This window comes from Phalacrocorax carbo, chromosome 12 (assembly GCF_963921805.1).
Source record: "Phalacrocorax carbo chromosome 12, bPhaCar2.1, whole genome shotgun sequence".
Classification (NCBI taxonomy): domain Eukaryota; kingdom Metazoa; phylum Chordata; class Aves; order Suliformes; family Phalacrocoracidae; genus Phalacrocorax; species Phalacrocorax carbo.
In genome coordinates, this window is record NC_087524.1 from 22,013,816 (window position 1) to 22,023,653 (window position 9,838).

Sequence of the window (9,838 nt, forward strand, 5' to 3'; positions counted from 1 at the left end):
CTGTAAATTAGTCCCCAATCTCACCTTCTTGCCCCACCCCCGCTACACACAGAGGAAAAAAAAAAAAATCGGGAAATATCTCTCCAGGAAAAAAGAAAAAGACAGAGAAAAAAAGAAGTTGATGAAACGCACAGCCCGGAAAGCGCTTTCTGTCTTTAATTGCTATGGTGCAACGCTGATAACACGTAGTTATCATCGGCAAAGTTGACCAAGACAGGTTAAATAATTTAATAAGGAACTGCTTGTAATTATGTTATTTACAAGGTCTGACAGAGGTTTGAGGAAGAACCAGAAGCTGATCTCAGGGAAACGGACGGGTTTGGGTGACCCCTGGAGCACGGAGTTTGAATTATGGAGATGGGGGGCTGAGAGGTGAGCGCGGACTAGAGGAGAACAAGATGACTTTTCACCTCGGCACATTTAACTTTTAAATCTAAATAAACGCCTGGCGTTACGAGATCATCGCGTTATAAAAGAAAAAAAAAAGACTGATCCCGGCCACTTTCGGAGCGCCCAGGGAAGAGGGCGAGGTTTTCACCGAGGGGAAAATATCGCCCCCAAAAATAAAGTTATGAAGGGGGGAAAAGCGCATTTAGAAATAAATCTGGGCAACTCGATGGGGTTTTTTGTTTTCCTCCCTCCCTCGCTAAATTAATTATATCGAACATCTGCCCGCATGACGTTGTACTTCACGCCACACGCTGCCAACGCTCCCGCCACCAGCAACAACGCACCCTTTTCGCTGTTTAAAATATTCACACACCCCCCTCCCCCCGGTAACAGGTAAACAGAATTACTCGCTTAGGTAAATTAAAAGTAGCTGCGGGCTGTCGGCCTGACGCCCCCGACATCCCCCCCCCCCCGTCCCCCCCCGAGCAGGGGCGAACCCCACCTCGGCAACTCGCGCGGGAAGAAAAGGATGAACTTTCTCACCTGTTTGGTCATTGAGTCTATTAGGCGCACGTAGAGGTCCTGCTCTGTCCTAACGCCTGGGGGGGGAAGCAGAGGCAGAGCCCCGTTAGCATTTCGGGGGCGAACCACCCAAATAACATCACGAAAGCGTGAGGGCAGCCGATCGGCCGCCGCGGGCAGCGACCGGCGCCCGTGGAATTTAAAACAATAAAATAAAATAAAAGAAGGCAGAAATCACCTAGTGATGGAGCTGGGGCCCGCTCCTGCGCCCGAGGAAGCCCCCCCTCCCCCCCCCCCCGGCCGGACCCACGGCGGGACACCCACGGGGGGCCCGGCGGCGGTGGGCACCGGGACCGAGCAGCGCCGCGTCCCCCGCGGGCTTTCCGCGCCCGTGCGCTGCCCGCTCCGCTCGACTCCGTCCCCTCAGCCCACCCCCCAAATTACCACCCCTTTGCAAAAGCGAAAAAAAAAAATATAGAAAAAAAAAGGAAAAGTCACGGAAAAGTGATGTTCTGCTGGAGCAGCCATCGATCCCCCCCTTTTTTTTTTACTTTCCACTTCAAGACCAACCGGTTAATCATGTGAAGTACCATTGACTTATTGATCGTTTATGTTTTGTTTTCCTTATATGCCAGGGAAAGAGCCGTGTTTACACGCGTGCGATTTTAATCTCAAAATCTTTATGTCCTTTTTTTTTTTCTTTTTTTTTTTTTTTTTTTCTCCAAAAGGCCTTGAAAAAGAAAGTAAGACTTTTCCGCGGCACGCGGGCGTTCAAAACCGAGGCGGCGACAACTTACCATTGCTATACAATAACTGAAGTTTATAATGAATTCCATTGTTAGTTTTTTCATTGTTTGGCTCCTGCAAGCAACGATAAATAATTATATTTAGCACGAAAAACATCTCCCTCCTCCTGACGTACATTTTTTCTCGTCCCTGAAGCGGCTCGGAATTAACAGTTTGCAGAAATTCAGCCCACTTTGTGGAGCGCTGATGATGTCATTATCTCGGCGCAAATATGTCATGTTTAGCCGTTTTCCCGGCGTTAAAATAAGCGGGGGACGCGGCGGCGAGTTGCTAAAGCCGGGATCAACCCGGGGCGGCCGCAATAACGGGGGGACCCGCACGTGGTCTGGGCGCCTCTGGAGTACCGTTAGGGCTGGGAATGGTCTTTGGGCAAATAAATCACGCTTAAACGTGTTGGTTTTATTTTTTCTTTTCTTTTTTTTTTTTTAAAGGAAAAAAAATTAAGATAACACGCAGACTTACTTTCTCTTTCTCCACAAAGTCCACAAAAGCTGTTCTCTCAATCTCCACCGGCTGCCCCTGCCTGTCGTACAGAGCTAAGACGAAGTGGAAAAAATTGGATTTTCTGAGATTGGAAGGCGGCTGTTTCTCGAAATGTGCCCGAGCCAGCCCCACGCCGCTGCGGGAAAAAACAAGACAAGGCGTGGGTGAGAGCGGCGGGAAGGGGCGCGGAGGCACCGCGGCCGCGGGGGGATGCGGGGAGCGCGGAGCGGCGCGGAGCGGGGAGGCTGTAAGTGATACGGGGCGGGCGGGGTGGGTTGGGGGGGGGGGATTTACGGTCGGGATGAGAAATACGGGAGGAGAAAACCGCCGGGAGAGGATTTGGCAGACGTACCTTTGGGCGGCCGTGTTAGCATCCACTACCCCAGCAGTATGCATCCACGAGCGGACGGGATTCATCCCACTGCCCAGCGGTTCTTCTTTCATGGTCGTCCCACCTCTTGGTATATTTTCCTGAATCCCAAACATTAAAACAAATTTGGGCAAAACCAGCTCCTAACCAAAAGGGGTTAAAATTGAGGGAAATGTCAGATACGGGGTGGGTTGGTTGTTGCTTGATTTTCGCTCTCTCTCTCTCTCCTTGGCGACTGGAATATAAGAGATGACTTTACTCCCTGTGATCAGTAGGAGAAAAGCCCAGTTCAAGTCTTGCTTCCTTCTTCAATCTGTCCTGTATTGGCACGACATAAACAATTTACTGAGTACTTCTGTGCAGCGAGTTGGATGGCGTTCCAGTTTGGTGGTTTAAAAAAAAAAAAAAAAGGAAAAAAAAAAAAAAAAGAAAGAAAAAGTGTAACTGCAGCCGGCGACACGGCGAGGTTGCTTTTTTTTGGGGGGGGGGAGGGGGGGTAAAAGGATAAATATTTTTGTTGTTGTTTGCAGACGCGCTCAACGTGGTGTCATCCTAGTGAAACCGCCTCGGAAGGGAGGAAAAAAAAAAAAAAAAAAAAAAAGGCTTCAGGACACTGCTGAATCGACCACTTTCTGGCAAGGCTCTCCTGCTCCAAAAGACAAATAAACGGGGGGGAAAAAAAAAAAAGGCAAAAAAAAAAAAAAAGAAGAAGAAGAAAAAAAAAAAAAGCCGCGCTGATTACGGCGGAGGTGTTCCCGGGCACACGGGAGGACGGGGCGCGGGCCCGCGGCGACTCGCGGAATGGACGGCGGCGCGCAGAGCCCGGCCCTCCCTCCCCGAGGAGCGCGCCCTTCCCCGGGAGCCGGGCCCCCGCCGCCGCGGGAGACGTGGCGTCACCGGTGACGCCAGCGGCGGGCGGGCTCAGCGCCATATATGGAGCGTGGGGTTCAACCGCTCGCTGCCGAGCTCCCGCCCGGCCCCCCACCCCCCCCACCCCAAACACCCCACCCCACCCCCGCCCGGGACCCCGATATCGCCGAAGTAGCTTCGAGGAACCGGCCCACGCGTGACCCCCCCACCCCCCCCACCCCTCCGTGGCGTGGGGCGGGCGGCGAGCCGTGACCCCTGTGGGAGAGGGTCGGGGGGTGCTTGGGGCGCAGAAGGGGAGCCGGGGGTGGGCAAGCGGGGGCCGGGGGCGTGCAGCCCCCCACCCACCCAACGTGACCCCGCAGGCACGGACAGACACACCGACGCGGACAGAACTACCGCCGGCTGAAGCCTGCCTACCCGCGCACACACATCGCCGGACCCCAGCCCTATGTCCCCCTGCCCACGCGTGTACCCGCCTCGAGCGGTGGGCTTCCCCCGGCGGGGGTCAGGGCTTCCTTTTTTACTTTTTTTTTTTTAATTAATTTTTTTAATTTATTTTTTTTTTTTAGTGACTTGCCGGGTCCGTGCGTTAATATTTTAATGAACGGGTGAAAAGCCAAGTCCGATGTGCGTTACCGGGGACCCCCCGGTCCTTCCTCCAAGGGGCGAGAGGGGGGAGAAAGGCAAAAAAAAAAAGGTGCGTTAGAAAGCAATCTATTTTGCTGGTGTTGGGGGTTAATGACTATTGCCAAAGATAAGTGAATTATCAAAGCTGTTGCTCTACCCGATCTCAAAATCCATTACATTGCTGGCCGTCTAATTAAATACGTAAGTATAATAAAATCATATTTTATGACTATTTGAGGGTAATGAGATTAGTCTTTAGAAGCGATCGCCACATATTAAAGATGCCACTGTCTATAGAATGTTAATAACCTTAAATCAAAGTGTATGGAAACTATTCGTGATAAATTAAAAGAAAATTCCTGGATTCCCAACCAGCCCGGAGCTTTTGAGGTACAGGAGAGCAGATTCCCAAACCTGACGCCTTTCACCGCGGAGGGACGAGCGATCCCAAAGTTCCCAAAGGATGCGGGGCTGGGGGCGGGAATGGCGTTTGGGGGCTCCGGCACATGGAGGGACCCCGGGCGGGGGCCGGGGGCTGCCCGTCCCGTCCCCCCCCCCCGCGCAAGGCAAAACCCGCCTTCCTAAAAATAAGGTAAAACCGCCCAAGAACGCCGCAATCGGAACGTATTTCCTAAAATGCCCAGAACGACGCCGAAGTTGGTCCTTCCCTCCGCTAACGAAAGCGTAATGCTTAGAATCATTTACAGTATCTTTAATTCAGATTACACGCGCCAAGGCGATTTAAATCTGATTACCAAATTAGAAGGTTTTAAAACAAATCCTTTTAAATCTGATACTGTTGACTAAGGAGGGAGGGAAGGGGAGGGAAAAAAAAAAGAGAAAGTTCCATAAGCCCACCGCAGAAGGTAGCGATCCTGCCCCAGAAAGAAAGGGAGTTTTAAACCTTTTTGACAACAAATGCAGCTGCCCCACTATTTTGGACGATATTAAGCGAAAATGAATGCAAATCTGTGTTCAGAAGCCATCTGGCCAGAAATGGGGGAATCAGCTGCTCCTCACAACAGGCTCTGAGGCTGAATCTATTTCAGCTCATTTTCTAGATCATCTGGTCCTGCACCCAAAGCGTGGAAAATACGGTCTTTATCATTCACCAACTTTATCTTTTTTTTTTTGTTGGTTTTTTTTTTGTGTGTGTGTGTGTCACTCCGCGGCTGGCAGCGAGCTGCCGGCGGCCGGGAGCCCGCCCGGGATGATGCTCCCTTCCCGCATCGCCCCGCACCGCGTCCGGGCCCGCACCCTGCACCCCCCCCCCAACCCAGCCCACCCCCCCCAAGAAGTTCTCCCCGGCCCGGGGTGGGGGAGCAGCGGCCCGGGCAGCCCCACCAGGGCCGGGCCCGCTCCGGGGGAGGCCGGGGGGCACCAGGGAGGGCCCCCCGCACCCTGCCCGGGGGCGCCGGCGGGGAGCGGGGCCCGGCCGCGGCCCGGCGCCGGGCGGGCAGGGGTTGTGCGCGGCTGCGGGGGCGGCCCGAGCCCTCCCGGCTCCGCGGCCCTCCTCCTCCTCCTCCTCCTCTCCTCCTCCTCCTCACCACCTCCTCCTCCGGCGCGGCGCGCCAAGTCTCCCTTTTGTGTGAATTTACGGGGTGAGGCTTCAGTGATCCCCCCGCAAATTTGCATTTAAATAGCGACATCAAGCGATTCGCGTGCCACACACCAGTGGGCTCCCAGATGTCACGGCGGAGCCGGTCAGATGGCCGCAGCCCAGCTGTCCCCCCCCCCAACCCCCCTTCCCCCGGCCCGGCCCGCGCCCCCCGGCACCGCCCGGGCGGGGAGACCCCCGCCGCCGCCATAAATCACGGCCGGGAGCCCCTCCGCCTCCCCCCCCCCGCGCCCCGCACCGCATAATAACACATCATCGCACGCCGTACGTGGATCCCGCAGATTAAAATTGATAGCCTCATTTCCACGGTCCTTATAGGATTCTCCCAAACTTTATTATTTTATTTTTTTTCCCCCTCCCCCTCGGGACAATCCCCTCGAGACTATTATCTTAATCATTTCACTCCCCACCCCCCACCCCCACCCCCAATTTCCCATTTTACCTCACGCAACTTTCACCCCGTATTTACCCCGCCGCGGACCCGCGTGGGCCGGGCTGCCCTGCCCCGCGCCCCCCGCCCCCCCCCTCGCCCCCCCAAGGAGCGGCTCCCACGGCACAAACTTTCCCAGCGGGATGTTCCCTCGGGAGCGGCGGCCCCGGCCCGGCCCCCGCCGCCCCCCGCCGCCCCCCGCCGCCCCGGGGGGCTCGGCCGAGCCCCGCCAGCCTCGCCAAGGTGCATATTTCAATTTTATTGTTTGAAGGCGCCTTCATTACTAACGCGCTGCGTTACAGTGGGTGTAATTTACGCCCGGTTTAACCGAAACAAATCTCCGCTAACTCCTGTTCCCCGCGTTGCAAAGCAGCGATAAATTTGTATTTTCGGGTATTTTCAGCTGGGCGGGGGGCCGACGGTTCCCGGGAGGAGGCGACGGTCAGCGCAGGGGCGCAGCGCTGCGGGGGCCCGGCCCGGCCCGGCCCTTGCGCGGGAGGCCGCGCAACCTGCGCCCGGGGCGGAGCGGGGCCGAGGTTTCGCCGGGGTTGGGCGCTGCCGCCGGCGGGGTGCGGGGGGCGCCGACCCCCTCCTCCGCTAGCAAAAGTCCCCAGAGCCCCGCAAAGGGCAAAGTTTGCGGGAGGCGACTCCGCGCAGTGGGTCCCGACCCCTCCGGGTCGCCGCGGCTCCGCTCGCCCGCCTCTCCCGGCTTCTGGACCCGCGCTTGGGCCGATCTCAAGGCTTTAATCCCAAATTCCGGAGCATCCCGGGGCCGGGCACAAGCCGGGCGGAAAGCGGACTGGAACAGCGGTGCGGGAGCGACCCCCGCACCTGCCGCCTGCCCCGCGCAGCGCCGGGATGGATGCGCCGGGATGGATGCACCGGGATGGAGAGCGGCCGCCCCGCTCCGCGCTGCGCGCAGGCCACCGCGGGGCAGCGGGCCGGCTCCGCGGGGGCGGTGGGACGGACACGCACACGGGTGGGACACACACGCACACCGGGGGACGCTGTCCCTACCCCCGGCCGGGCCCGTCGGGCAGCGGCGTCGGGGCCTCTCGGTGGGCCATGCGCGCACCTCCCGCGCACCTCCCGCGCACCTCCCGCGCCCCTGCGCGCCAGGCTGCGCGGCCGGGCGGTGCAGCCGCCTCGGAGTAAAGCAGCTCCCAGTGGGTGCAGGGGTGTTTTGCTCAAACCGGCGCTCGGCCCTGCGCTCCTCCAGGCGCGCCTTCGCCGTCCGGCGCCCCGATATTGTTAAATCAATAATTAGCTCTTAGGAGGGGGAAAAAATAGGAAAAAAAAGGGGGAAAAGGCTTAACCTTTGCGGTTGCCCGGAGGCCGGCCCCGGCAGCCCAGCGTCCAGCGGGAGCCCTGCCTGGGAAGGGGGATCTCCCCGCGGCTGCCGCCCGACGGCGCGGCCCTCCCCGGCGGGGTGCGGGGACTGCTGCGGGGCCGCCGCCGCCTCCCGGGGCCGGGGGCTCTGGGGCGTGGGGGGCCGCGGTCCCCGGCGGCACGGAGCCGCGCAAGCCGGTAGGCGGGGGTGAGCCCGTCCCCGCGGTGGGACGCGGAAGGGGCGCGGGCGCGCAGCCGGGGCCGCGGGGAGTTGGCGGCCGGACGGGTCCCGTCGCGCGGCGAGAACAATATAAACTGACTCCAACTGAACAAACAAGGATCGATCAGATAATTTCAGATATTATAATTGGCTTTAATTAAACACACTTCGTTCTAATTAACTCTGAAATTTTAGCATGCTTTGGGACGTTGGTGTCTGATTTGATATTGTCAGTCCAGATGTCCTAATAAAATTCAATCCTCCACTCAAGACTTCAATATTCACTAAGAACAAAATGCAAATTAAATGTAAAACCTAAAGTATCGCCAAAGGTATAATCAAGAAAGGTGTCTCAAAACTTCTCACTTTTTATTACGCAGTAGTTAGAAAATGCAGATTACATCCTAACAAGACCTCTACTGAATAATATAAAGCTTAACCCTTTCGTGGCCAGGGCTGGCTCTCCCCGACGCCCTGCCCGGGAGGGAGCGGCCGACACCCCGCGCCCACCCTCGGGCAGCGCCCGCCGTGCGGGGCTGGGGCTGCGGGAGCGGGCGGGAGCCCGGCGGATCGGGGACCCCGGTGGATCGGGGACCCCCGCTGAACGGGGAGCCGGCGGCCGCCGCCGCGCTGGCGAAACACAACTTCCCGCAGGAACAAGTACTTTCTGCCCCCTCCCCGCCCCCCCCGAATGCGGGTGCCCCGGCCCCGCACCGAGATGCCCATCGCCCGCTCCGCAAACGCCGGCCGCGGCGCCTGTACCGGGCTGCGGGAGCGCGGGGCTCAGCCAGCGGGCGGGACGCGGGTGTCTTTGGGGGGGGGGACACCCCCACACACACCCCCACCGGGGGCAGGTCCCTCTGCCCCCGAGCTTGCCGCTGCCCCACCGCTCCCCCGCAAGCCACGGCGCTTTTTAAAATAATTGGAGCCTTAAGAGCGGGTGGGCGGTGCGGGGGGTCGCGGTGGAGCCCCGCTCCCCGCCGGCCGCCCTCGGGGGGTGCTTCATCGGGCGAGCCCCCGAACCCCGCGGCGGCCAGAGCCACCCCCGCGGCCGTGCGGGGCGGGCAGCACCCCGAAAGCCGGGCCGTTCCCCCCTGAAACATCTGTATGTTTTCCATACTAATGGAGGCACTTAAAGCTGGGGCTAATTTAACTTTGTAAAAAGGCCGCGGCGCGGTGATTTGCATTTTCTTTAGGATATTGAAATGAAGGGAAAACCGCCGGGCGGGGGGAGGCTGCCCAGGGCGTAGCTGGGGGCCATGCGGGGAGGAAAACAGCGCGGGGGAAGAAGAAAGGAAGAAGCTGCCTTCCCTGCTAGACTGCTAATAGCGACTTGTCCCGCGGAAACCTACATCGCAAAGACAAAGGGGTCGAGGGCCCCCGGCTCGGCCGGGACCTCTGCCGGGTGCGGGTTGCGGGGTGCGGAGCGCAGGGTGCGGGCCTCCTCCCGGCTGCCGCCCCGCTCCCCGCTTCCCCGACACCATCCCCCGCAAACTGCTTCCAGCGGGCCCCGAGATGCGAGGAAATCCCGCGTGGGGCGCACGGAGGGGGCGGGTAGGGGTGCGGGGTGCGGGCGTGCTCCCCGCACATCCTCGGCCGTGCGTTTCCAATGAATATTCTCGGCGAAGAAACGCGCCCTGGTTCGGGTAAACAACAAGTGCTGAGCTCGACGTTTGCTCGCCGCTTCCCCCGCTCTAGCGTGGGTGCGGTGTGCCATCTACAGGACACTGCGCGGGCGGCCGCGCCCGCCGCCCCCCGCGCAGCCCCGCGCCCCCCCGGCCCCGCGCCCGGCGCGGCTGCTCTCGGAACTTTTTAAACGTGGTATTAAAAAAATTTTTAAAATAATAAAAATTTTTAAAACCCCCAAACTTTTGCAGGTGATAAAGGCGACGGCGCCGCCTGCAATTTTTTTTTTTTTTTCGTGTAGATTAAAAGATATGAAATGTAAAGATAACGCGATTTGATTTGTTAGTCTAACTCCGCGATTTGAGAGTTGATGTCCCCAAAGAGCAGCCTAGCTTTTTTTTTTCCCCTTTATTTATTTTTATTAAAACATCAATCTACTCTGGAGCTGGGTGAACTCAGTTTCACCTAGAGAACATAAAATTCTCCATACCAAGGAAATAAGCACCTTTCATAAATCAACAGTATTCCTGACAGATCGATCAATTT

General features: G+C 58.2%; 1 protein-coding gene across 8 annotated transcripts in view; it reads right to left on the bottom strand.

Moving 5' to 3' along the window:
• Positions 1-3,365, bottom strand: part of EBF3 (EBF transcription factor 3) — a 120,921-nt gene extending 117,556 nt beyond the window's left edge. For all 8 annotated transcript variants that reach the window (XM_064464401.1, XM_064464397.1, XM_064464400.1 and 5 more), the window contains exons 1-4: positions 2,555-3,365; positions 2,182-2,338; positions 1,710-1,773; positions 934-989 (exon numbers count right to left, since the gene is read on the bottom strand). In XM_064464401.1, coding sequence (XP_064320471.1) covers positions 934-989; positions 1,710-1,773; positions 2,182-2,338; positions 2,555-2,688 — 411 coding nt within the window. In that variant the 5' untranslated portion in view covers positions 2,689-3,365. The remainder of the gene's footprint in view (positions 1-933; positions 990-1,709; positions 1,774-2,181; positions 2,339-2,554) is intronic.
• Positions 3,366-9,838: the final 6,473 nt, after the last annotated feature.